We start from the raw sequence: 12,627 nt of genomic DNA, 5'->3' as shown, positions 1-12,627 counted from the left end.
GTCCTTTATGAAGGCATAGAGCCTTTACTACATGAAAATGAAAATTAATGAATACACAGTGTACAGTAATTTATCTGATAAGACAGACCTCAGAAAAATACTTTATGAGGCATAAATCTGTCTATAATAAAAATTAACTAGGGGTTTTCTCTCCCTGCCAGGGTGTGGCCGAGTTATCCGGACTGCCGGGTTATCGAGTGGCGAGTTTTCGAGACAATCCTGTATTGAAAATTATAACAAGGTAATTACGGCTAATAGAATATACGGTAATTATATTCTATTAGCCGTAATTATACATTATAATAATAATAATTATATACGGTAATTACGGCTTACAGAAACACGGCTTCCCTATCATCAAATGTCACGGCACGCCACTGATATTGGGGCCTCTAAATTGAATTAACATATTGAAATAAAGGAAATAAACGAAAAAAATATAGTGCCCTACTTCTCAAGACCAAGGGCATTTTGCTCCTTTTCCTATCCTGGGTGTCTCTTATATAACTATTCAATCGAAGCTTGACTTGCTTTCCCAATTTTATGTTGCCCCTTGGATGTCCCTGATTTATTAATATATACAATCTATTATTTCTTAACCATAAACGAGGGACTTTTGGGAGAACCTGAAAGCCCACTAGTGACTAAATTGATAAAACCACTGAACACTAGTGGATTCGTGCCTGACTAATGGTTTATTTCACGTGTCACACCTTAATAGGGGACAGTTTCCCATCGATTGTCCTTCTCCTTGGCGGATCTCCCCTTATTAATATTACATGTGGCGTTTATCGTATTATTGTTTTTATTTTCATTATACAGTAATTTATATTACGTAAATGAGTTTAAAATAAACATAAACTAGTTTCTTTATAAAATGAGTCAGTAGGTCCTTTTCAAAAAGTCCCATTTTAAATTGATTTCTTTGAATTCACTCGGTTCCAATACGTCATAACAATTAAATTTAAATGATATTTTTAATAAAATTTGACGTATACAATTTAAAAAGGAAAAACTCTTTGCTTTGTGGGCACTGAGAGGGCCTTTTTTTAGCAAGGTCATTATGTTCGTTAAGGCTTGGTTTATTTGGTTACAGTAACACGACACGTGGGCAATCTGCCAAGAGGGGTGCTCCCATGAGAACATTGGGAAAGTTACCCTTATTTAAGTGTTCACATGGAAAATTTCACATGGTCAGTGAGGAGCCCCAGTATTCAGGGCCCACCGCTTGGCCACTGGTGGGCCCTGATCGCCCAAGTGTTGCGCTGACTTATTTTATTAGTCTAATCCAATCCCTCGAAAAGGACATATATATATAATCAAACCTCTGAACAACGGCCACCGAAAGGAACATAAAAAATGGTCGCGGATTAGAGGTGGTGTTATTGGAGATTTGACCGTATTATTTTATTGATACATTATGCAAATTTAATGTCATTTGTAAAATTAAAACGTGTTGAATTTAAATTAATTTTATTACTTTATGAATTGTTTCGGATCGGTTTCAAGCTTATTAAACAAATTTCGATGTTTTAAAATTAAATATTTAAAGAAAAGCAGTAGTAGTAATAGGGGAAGAACAACTAAAAATTGTATTAGTAGTAGGCTAGAAGTACAAAAGAAAGAGGAGGAAAATAAAAAAATAGAATTAAAAAAATAAAGAAATTTTAGCAACAAAAATATTAGAAAATTAAAAACGGTGAAAATGAGGGAATATTTTAAATGAATAAAAACAATTATAAAATAGTTTCAATTCAACTATAATATACGATAATGTTAAAACCATTTTCGAATTTGTTTTACAAGTTAGATCAAGATCGACATAAAACAAATTTTTTAAAATTTACATAAAGCTACGTTTATCGTGTGTATGTCAGTTATGCCCAGTTACATCGAAAAAGTGTTGCCTGATAAATGACTGGCCATCTTCCACGGCAAATTATCACCAAATGTTTTTGTAGAAAGAGTGCAGTGAACTATTATTCCTACGACTATTTTTAGATGGTGTTTTGCTTCAATAGAATTATAACTCACCTTATCACAAAACACAAAATAAAATATTTTGTTTCTATAGGCCAATGAGATATTCTTAGTTACTATTATGCGAGTACGAAGAACAGAAATTGTTTATCCTATTTTAATGCTTAATAATGGTTAATAAATTAACGTTTATAATAAGAATTATTTACATAAATAAAGGACTTTAAACAATTTAAATTAATTTATTTATAAAAAATTAAAAAATAAATTTATATTCGTTTTAGTTGTTTTTTTTTAATTTTTTATTAGTTAAATTTATAAATTATTTTTGTAATTTTTATGAACAGTTTCGCATTATTTATTACAAAGTTAAACATGTAATTTTTTTATAAATATTTTGAAGAAGAAGATGGAGAAGCAAAAATAGAGGAGGAGGAGGAAGATTAAGAAGTGGAAGAAGAAGAAAATAGCATTTTTATGAAGCAAAATTTATTATTTTTCTGAATAAGCTTTAATTAATTTATGAAATAAAGTTTCATGCTGTTTATAAAAAGTAATGAATAAATCCAAATTTATTGTTTATTTTTCACAAACAAAATTAAATTGTACTTCAAATTGCATGCAATTTTTGAAACTTAAAAAAGTTTTTGCAACATAAAAAATATTTTTTATTGATAAATTAAAATCTTTATCTTTACACCATTTTTAAATATTGTTGTTAATCTAGTTATTTATTAATTTTTTTATATATAAATTAAATAAGTTGTATGAGTTCTAACGCGTACCAAGTTCTTTCTTGTTATTAAATCAAGGCCTATTATTTTCATGTTTACCTTGAATCAATTTTACTTGTCAATATTTTTATATGTGTAAAATAAAATTGTTCTGAATTATTCTTTAAAAAATAGTAATAATAATTAATGAGAGGCGATAAAGTTTATAATAAGTTCAAATATCTTTTCTTAAAATTATTGCGGACAAACATTAATTTTTTTCTTTTTTCTTTACACATTTCATTAAAAATGTCTAAAATTTTTATTTAAAAAATTACTTTTATATATTTTCAGTTATTTATTTATACGTTTAGCGAATTAAATTATTTTTTAAATTGAATTTTCATGTAAAAAACCTAAGTTTATAATGTATATTTATAAAACTATAATTCAAAGCTTCATATTGACTTTAATAAGACTAAATAAGTAAGAATTGTTATTGGATCTTTATTTCTGCGAGTAAATATAAATTTTTAAAAATTTTACAACAATTATATAATGACATTAAGCAGTATTAATATATTTGCTAATGTGCACGACCTTTATCAAAAAGCATTCACATTGGAAACAATAATAATGAGGGTTATATTTATTAAAATTTATTATCTTCGTGACACTGATCTCTGTTTATTGTTTGAAACTATAAATTAAAAATCGAAGAATTTAATTACTAAATATAGCATCTGTTTTAATAGAATAAATCGAGTTTTTCTTGATTTTAATCGGGCTGATTTGCATATACACAGTTTAACTATTAAATTAACCTATAAAGCCCTTTAAAAATCAAATTAAAAACACACTTAAATACTATTTACATTATTTATTTACAGTTTTAAAGTTGCAGATTTAAGAAAAATGTATAAATTTTTATCAAATTCGTTCGAGTTTTAGCTGTATTTAATATGCATAAAATACTAAAAAGTCTTACCTTTAATCAATCAAAGATTTTAAAATGTACTATCTTCGAATTGCATATAAAGTCCCATGAACTACCCGCCACTGGATAGCCTCAGGATATGACGTCAGAAGTCGCGAGTACGTAATAGACCGGAACGTTACGTTGCGAGAAGAGAACACCATTGGTAGAAAGGTAGTATTCAGCGACTATTGCTGAGAAAGGAAGCACACCTGAGAGTATACTAAAGATGTTCGAGAAACGAAGGAGGAATCTCTGTACTCGCCCACTGTTCAGGATCAACAGTGCGTAACTTTAGCTTGATTTACATTCTAGAACTGGTTAATTGTATTTACACTGTGTACATTCTGTTTAATTAAAGATGGATTGAACGAGAAGAGTGTGGAAATCTATAAAGGTGAGAATTATTATCGAAATTTTAAAATGACAACGTTTAGTTTTCTTATAACGAGCAGCGGATACACACGCCCCTGAAGGCATATGCCAAGCAGAAAAATGGCAATGAACCCTTCGCGTTTACTTTTCGTGTTGTAAAATAGTACGTTTAAATAGATTTATGCTTGCTTTTGTTTAAAATCTTCTATTTTTGAAGGAAAATATTTATAGAAAATAATTAAGTAATATCTCGTAACAGTATGAAAGATTAAAATTTCGCAATGTTATATTGTTCGAACTCTCTTGAAGCGAACAATGGTGTCACGTAATAAAAATGCATATTTATATATAATAATTTATATTTTACTTTAAAATAAGTTTTTTCAGTAAACTTTTTAAATATTTTTTTTTTAATCAACACGAAAGTTGGCGTGACAATATATGTTCCACCCAAAAAACATTCTCACAGTGACACACAGAAAATAGTTTTTCACTTTTATGTAAAATAGATAAATAAAATAAAAGGAGGAGGCGAAACTAGTTCAGTCGGTTTCGGTTTTTTGAAAATGTAAACAACCAAATTATATATATATTTTTAAAAAAATTGGCAAGGTTTTCGTTTAGAATAACCCAAAGTTTTTTCAAAAAAATATTTACTGTTTAGTTTATAAACCAAGAAAAATAAATTTTTTATTTTTTAATATTAAAAAATTATTTTTTAGTATGCTTTAATGCTGTTTTTACTCAGCGATCGATCGGAAATGTAAACATACGAACACAGATCAATAACAAAAATGTCAACAAATGACCTTGTGATAACATCCTTTTTAAATTTATCATTTAACAACTTTCATATTTATCATTAATTTTATTTTCATTTGAAATAATTGCATTTCTGACGAAGCATATGTCTAATTTCTCGACAAATTTTATTTTCATTTAAGATTAATCATCCTTCTATGTAAGGAAGCATGGAAGAGTGATGATAAACAAATTATTTCTCAGTTCAATTCTTTGAGAAGTTTAATATTAAAGTACTGTATATCGAAATAATGAATAAATGAAATAGTTTAAAGTAAAAAGAAAAAAAATCTAAAATATTTTTGTGGCGGTTTTGCGAATGCCCCTCTGAAAACCATTCAACCAAAACAACTAATTTGACAGGAAACGGTCGTTCTCCGAAATAATCACCTGTCTTCATCGTATAGCTTTTCCATTTATCTTAAAATGTACGGATGCCCTTTTATATATGTCTATATAATTATAAGTGTGCATCAAACCAGTTCTCATTAGTATACATTTCTCCTTAATGAGCACCCCAAAACCTTGAGAACGTGATCTACATCGTTTCGGTATATAGGCGTACGTGATCGTTAAATTACTGTTTTTCTCTTCCCCTTATGAAAATAAAGCATTAAAAAACATCCCAAGTTATTATCGTCGTCATTATAAAATAAAGTAGTTTAAATTTTTACGGACCGTATCTTGGGTGCATGAACATTAATGAGCTTTAATGGTAAAGGAAAGGCAAATATGGCGATGGTCGCACGGTTCAATCTGTAGAGAATTGTGAGAGTCTATATAATTGCTTATTACACTAGCAATAAGCATTGAGATAAAATAGTGACATGCAAGATTAATAATAGCCGAACTTGTTAGCAGACACGACATCAATTGAGGTTAATTTAAATTTATACATTTTATTATTAATGACCTTGATTTTTAATATGAATAGTGTTCCTAATTAAAACTGTATGTAAAAACGTATTTAAGTGATAAAATTGCTGGTAAAATATCTTTTAATCATTACAGTTAAGCAGACTAGCCTTGTTAAACCAGAAAAATCTTGTTATATAAATAGTGTAGATCATCTAAGTTTCACATTTATCTTTCTTCCAGTATTTTAAACATTAATTCTATTAAGATGTAGAGGCATTAAATCGCACTTTGTGCCTTCTTATGCTTTTTGATCATAATACAACTAATAGACAATATTGAATAATAATAAAATTATTTCAAAATATTTTATACTCTTATATTGAAACTCTAAAAATGTAAATTATATATTAATTTAATAAATCATAAATTTTATAAAAATTCTACTCACTTAATAAATTATATATAAGTATATATATAAACTTTCCCTTTCTAAAACCTGTAAGTTAGCATTAGTGGAACTAATAATGTAATAATCTCTAATTCATAAAGTAAAATTTTTCATGATTCAAATGATCGGAACGGATTGATTTTTTAAAGTTTGTGATCGATCCACTGAGTCTTATAATTCTTAAATATACGTAATATTACGAGCCAGCAAATAGCCACAAATGTTTGAATTATGGGTCAATGCCCGCTGACCTTGAAGGGGTCGTATATTCTGTCTGAGAAGACGTCAACCTCCCGCCAGTTCCTCTAGAAAAGATACAAGGTAAAAGGAATATCTAAAGATATTATTTTAATTCAATACTATTATATGAAAAAGTTTTTAAATTAGTTTTGTATATAATAGTCGAGGCTTTAAAGTCATCATGCAAGGTTTTAACAATTAAAAAACAAAGGAAATACATCAATAGGAAAAACATTTTAGTTAACACTTCAATAGTATTGATAATCATGCACTGTAATTCCTTTAACTTAAAATGTCCTTGCGTATGTTTATATCTTGATGTTCCATATTTTTGTATATCAGACAATATAAAAAATTTTTATCCAATAAACAAAATAGGTTTTGTTAAATTCCCGATAAAATAATGAACAATTCAAGTTCTTTTCACGTTTCACACAAAACTAAACATTTGCATTGACATACTTTTTTAATTAAAGATAAGCTGAATAAGCAGAGATTCAGAAACTATTATTGTAATTGAAGGAATTTTTCATTTAATAAAAATTATTAAAATTTAATCCAAAAATGTGGCAAATGACAAAAATTTTAACATTGATTAATGCCATTTTTGTGTTATAAAACGATGTTTTATTATGCGTAAGATGTTGCCATTTATCAGATAAAATGCGAATTTTATTTTTTTAAAACCTATCTTTCTCAAAGATGATTTATTATTGTATCTTTTTATTAGATTTTACAGGTATAACATGGTGATATCCGCTTTTTATTGAATATATAATTTTTGTTTGTGAATAATGAGTAAGAAAAGTTATTATAACTTCATAACTAAACTTACACAATTGATGATATTGACCCTTAAAGTCGCAAAAAATTATAAACTAAAATTTTAAAATAATTAATATTCTGTAATTATTTTTATATATCAAACTGTAGTCTTTGTTTTCTGCCCTTTCGAGTTCGTTCAATTTCTCTGTCACATCCTGCCTTTTTTTAAAATTAACCGGATGTTACGTAAATAACTGAACGGACAACGTGGATTACTAGAAACTCCCTATTTTTTAAATCCTATATTTTTGTATGAATGCGTGCTTAATGATAAAGTATGGCCTCAAATTGTAGAGAGAGTAGTGTAGTTTCCAGGATGTTCTTATACGCCTGTACAGTACATTAGTGAGCTGATGTTCGTTAGATTAACATGAAACTAGTGAGGATTACAAATTTTAATATTTTCTTTTTCTAAATTTCGTAGTTTTAGAAGCCTGAAGACATATAATGTGGCAAATGGAGCGAAGATACTCAGTGCCTCCGAGTACGTTGTCTGATCCATCAGGAAGATATCATACCACAGAAGATCTTCATGCATGGAGTATTTATCGCCAAAATCTTAATTCGGACTTCACTGATAGTGCCCTGGGAAGTTCAGAGAAGTCACAACCACCTTTCGGTAATTTTCAATTGCGTGAATCAACTGTTCATACAATTCTAAATCATCCCAAGTATGGACCGAGAGAAAGGCAATCGGAATTGGGTACTAACATATATACTTATCTCAGATTTGGATTACCACGTGTGTTTCCTCATGGAAAACCTCTCAAAAGCTCAAGTGGTTATGATTCTAGTGATGACGGCTCTCCGTTCTTAGATCCAAAGAGGAGGACACGCAGTGATCCGGATTTCAGAAGTCACTTTGAATGCATGCATCGTCGTCCACCCACTCAAAATATAAGAGCTAGTAGCGAAATGGACTTGAAACACCATACAATGAGATCGGAAAGAAAACAACAACATATTGTTAAAACACAACACGAACTTAAAGAAGGTTATCACACTCACCCTATGCCAAACAGTGATAGAAGAAGTATGATTGGTTCACATCTTTCTGTGAACAGTCGAAGCGTTCGCGGTGAAAATTACTATGGACAGGATCCTTACGCAGTTAGCGATAAATATTTATATTATGCAGGGCAACAAAATGAAGTGGAATGTCCATTACTTAGGCATCCACATTTACAAGTTCGAGATTTAACTTATGAGGTAGACATGTCTTCGGCTTGGCATACTCTTTGTGGTGGTGCAAGGACAAAATTAAGGCTTCTTGATAATCTATCATTTGAGGCTCGTGCAGGTGACATCCTTGCCATAATGTCGACTACAGGTAAGAAAATATCTTTTTAATTATCCCGCATATAGGTAATTTTTTTAAAACCTGCTTTTATTTTATAGATGATGAAGGTACTGCAGTGTTAGATATACTTGGCAATAGGCATAAAAAATGGAGATGTCGATTAAGAGGCGATTTTTTAATTAACGGTCTATATATGACTCCATCCAGACTCGAGCAGTGCCTTACATATGTTCAAAAGGATCCTGATTTTACGTCCGATATGAGTGTTAGACAAACAATGCTCTTTAACTCCTTGCTCCTTGAACCTGATCACACTAGAGAATACGACACAAAGACAAGAGTAAGGAATTAATCTTTGAAATTGATCTTCATGTAAATTTATTGTCTAAAAAACTCTAATTTTATAGATCAACGCACTTCTAGAAGATCTAGGATTAGGACAAGTGAAACACACAAGAGTCAGAGATCTAACAGATTCAGAAAAGAGGAGGCTTAATGTTGCTTGTCATCTGTTGTTTGATACAGGCAAGTACTGAACCTCGAATTTGTAGCTAGTGTAATATACATGAAGTTTTAATTTAATATTCTGGATAGAAAAAATAAAGACTTCAACTTTATTAAGTATTATTTATAATTTTTACAGATATAGTATTGTTGGATCAACCAACAAAGGGAATGGATATATTTGATACATTCTTTTTAGTAGAATTTCTACGGCAATGGGCAGCAAGAGGTCGAATAGTCATCCTCACAATTCATATACCAACTTATGAAATTTTTACAATGATTTCAAGAGGTAAATAAAATCCGATCTATATTTAAATTTAAATAAAATTGTATTAAAAAATAAATTTTTCCAGTTGCCCTAATATCGACTGGAAGAATGTTATATTTTGGAAAGAGGAAAGATATGCTTCCATACTTTGCCTATATAGATTTTCCTTGTCCTGCATTCAAAAATCCATCGGATTATTATTGTGAGTAATTTTTATTGTTTTGTGGAAAAAAAGAAAAAATTAGTAGACCATAACAACGCCATTATTTAATTATAATTTAATTTTTTCACATTATTGTTTTATTTTAGTGGACTTGGTAACATTAGACAATTTATCTGCTGAGGCATTGCTAGAATCCAGTCAAAGAGTAGAAAACTTGGTAGAAATATTTAGAAGACGTCAAGATGTATTATCTGATCCTGGTCCGCCTGGATTACCTCCTCCAACAGTTAAAAAAGTAAACATTATATCTCAGATACTCGCTTTATGGATGTAAGTGATGTTCTGGTATTTTATATTTATTTTTAATAACATAGTACAATACATATTGAGACAAATTCCTTAGCAGGGAAACTGTTGCCTTGAAACGCTTTTTTTAACACCACACAAACAATATTTTTTTTTTTCATTTTGACAAAAACAAACTCCCATCATTATATAACACACGTAAGCTTTATTATTGAATCTACATGTGGAAAATTGTTTTCAATTTTAAAAATTTCTAGGTACATGGTCATATACGTTGGAAAATGCTTTCTTCTGCCTTGAAATACTATAATTCACTTTTTTCTTGTATAAACTAGTGCATTATTCCGTACTAAATATAATTCCGTACTAAACATAATTCTGTCTGAATGTTTCTATCATTTCAACAGAATTTAAAGACTGGAATGAGTCACACACACTGGAGGATATGTAACGGCTTCAGTGACCTTTTTTTTAGACTTCTACACTATTGTTGGCCTCTTGATACCAGATTTACTGATTGGAATATTCATGTGAAAAATAATGAGACGTAATATTTTGAAACATTGTTTATATTCAGTGTTTTAAAGTACAGGATGCTTGTGCATTTCAAGATAAAAGAAGTACACTCGCAAAGAAAAGTAAATTTGATGTCTGTAATTAATGTTAGAAACTTGAATACATTACATCCTACTCCATCTACTCTATGATCTAATACAATCGATTTTCTTCACTCTGACAATATCTGTTCTGAAAAAACTTAAATATCTACAAGAGAATTTTGCTAACAATAAAAACATGATTATAATAGCATCTAAAAAATACTGGCTACCACCTAAAAGTGTGATTAGTCAACTACTTGTGACAATGTTACCAGATGTTTTCACTGATTCCCTATGACCACAAGGAACATTTTCATGATTAATACTTAAAGATACAACAGCTTCTACAATGTACTCTTAGTACCCATAGCGCAGAGTTAAAAAGTACAATGTACTCGAAACAAATTTTAATGCTATAATTTTTAAATATTTCTCGTTATTTCTTACACAAAATATTTTAACTGTCGTACCGTACTATTTTATATTTGTTAATTACATATGTCAAGTAGATTTATAAGCTATACGGGAATATTATTGAATACTTGTCTTCTTGTACTGAGAAAACTTACGTATTGGCATCAACTTGAAATTTTTCATTGACATATTTTACTTGATTTTTTTAGTACTTAGTTCTCAAATAAGCGGAAATAATCATTATGATAAATGAAAGATAAAACGTGCAATAATTTTATATTTTGCGCAATACAAGGAAGGAAATAAATGTCGAAATGTGATAAATATTGCACATTTATAATTTATAATTTGCTCTAAATGTTGCCCATTCTACTCTAGATAGTTAATAGTCCATTAAAATAGAGAAATTACTATTTAATTTTGTTCAAACAATTAGTTTTATCTACCCTGAAAGACTATCGTTTCTATGATATATATTCAGATAGATAAGAATAACCGATAAACCGCTAAAGCCATTAATTTGAAAATTCAAAATGTAAATATGTAAGATAAAATTTTCTTCTTTAAGACTTAATACAGTACATTTTTTATATTAACTTGTGTAATAATAAATTGTTTTCGTATAAAATAATTTTTAATTATTTTTTTCTATTATTTCAGACGAGTGCTAATTTACATGTTTCCATTCAATGTCATTTATTTCTGTCGGGATGTGTTCTTAGCTGCACTTATGTCAGTTTTGATTGGAGCTATTTATTGGAATATAAGAGCTGGTAAAGAACAAGCAGATGTCAGTGATAGATTTGGTTTTTATTACGTCATGATGGCATTATCAATTTGGCCTCTCATTCTAAATTGTACCACAGATAGTAAGTATTTATAAACAAATACAAGAATTTTTAATTGTAAATTATACTAATGTTTAATTACTTATTCTTTCAGTATGGGAAGAAAAATTAGCAATAGGGAGAGACATCAAGGAAGGACTTTATGGGAAATTTACTTACGTTTTATGCAAGGTACATTTGTTTACTTTTTAAAATTTGTTTTATGAAAGAAAGTTTAAATGATAAATTTTCTTTTTTATTTAGCTCACTTACAGCTTACCAGTAACGGCAATTGTATTCACAGCTTATTGTGTACCAGCATATTCCATGGCAGGCCTTCAGACTACTTCAAGAGTACATGCATTCACTGTTTATATAGCATACATGTTGTTTTACCTATTTACCATTCGTATGTTAGCGATAGCATTAAGTTGGGCTTGTTCTTCACGCCATATAGCTGCAATTTGGACTGGTATCATCATGATGCCAATATTAACTACTGCAGGTTACACTGTCCATTTTGACGATTTATCAGTAATCGTTTCGTGGTTGCAATGGTTGTCGCCAGCAAGATGGATGATGGAAAATTTATTAAGTTGGGAATTTAACAAAAATTCCAACAATAACGATTTTGATCCTAAATATATATGCAGTTATAATCCTGTCATTAAACAAAATACAATACTTGCAAGGGCAGAATGCGGTATCGTAACTGATCACCAAGCATTGAATTTTTATAAATATTTAAGTGATTGGCCACTTTATCAACCCATTATTATAACAGTAGCTTTTCACGTAATATTCTTACTTATAGGATTATTTGCATTTCTTCTAACGAAGCAAACTAGGAAGAAACGATTTCCTGTTATGTAGGAATATCAGCGTGAAGATCGATGTGTGCCAAAGTTTGCTGTAAGACCTTGTTGGACAACATACGTGTAATTAACATCACTACTTTTAGTTTATGAATATTGTTTGTGTATTTTACTATAAAAAGCTAACTTAATTTTGTAAATAAACCTTTTTA

General features: G+C 29.3%; 2 protein-coding genes across 3 annotated transcripts in view; one reads left to right on the top strand and one right to left on the bottom strand.

The window, feature by feature from the left end:
• Positions 1 to 3,764, bottom strand: part of LOC111639258 (ATP-binding cassette sub-family G member 5-like) — a 20,241-nt gene extending 16,477 nt beyond the window's left edge. Inside the window, exon 1 of the mRNA XM_023385085.1 lies at positions 3,682 to 3,764. The gene's annotated coding sequence lies outside the window, so the exon portion shown is untranslated. The remainder of the gene's footprint in view (positions 1 to 3,681) is intronic.
• Positions 3,765 to 3,835: 71 nt separating this feature from the next.
• Positions 3,836 to 12,614, top strand: LOC111639254 (ATP-binding cassette sub-family G member 8-like). 2 transcript variants are annotated; one of them, XM_023385076.1, is made up of 11 exons: positions 3,836 to 3,953; positions 4,031 to 4,066; positions 7,641 to 8,546; positions 8,615 to 8,856; positions 8,924 to 9,041; positions 9,160 to 9,312; positions 9,377 to 9,493; positions 9,601 to 9,784; positions 11,434 to 11,642; positions 11,716 to 11,792; positions 11,865 to 12,614. In XM_023385076.1, the coding sequence occupies exons 3-11, from the start codon at positions 7,664 to 7,666 to the stop codon at positions 12,471 to 12,473; spliced, it is 2,592 nt and encodes an 863-aa protein (XP_023240844.1). In that variant the 5' UTR covers positions 3,836 to 3,953; positions 4,031 to 4,066; positions 7,641 to 7,663; the 3' UTR covers positions 12,474 to 12,614. The 2 variants fall into 2 exon arrangements, with proteins under 2 accessions (XP_023240844.1, XP_023240843.1); XM_023385075.1 differs by having other exon boundaries at positions 3,836 to 4,066.
• Positions 12,615 to 12,627: the final 13 nt, after the last annotated feature.

The sequence above is a fragment of the Centruroides sculpturatus genome, unplaced genomic scaffold (assembly GCF_000671375.1).
Source record: "Centruroides sculpturatus isolate CEXI.00-Female unplaced genomic scaffold, Cexi_2.0 scaffold1263, whole genome shotgun sequence".
Taxonomy (NCBI): Eukaryota; Metazoa; Arthropoda; class Arachnida; order Scorpiones; family Buthidae; genus Centruroides; species Centruroides sculpturatus.
The sequence above is the reverse complement of the archived record's forward strand: the minus strand, read 5'-3'. Positions and strand labels throughout refer to the sequence as shown.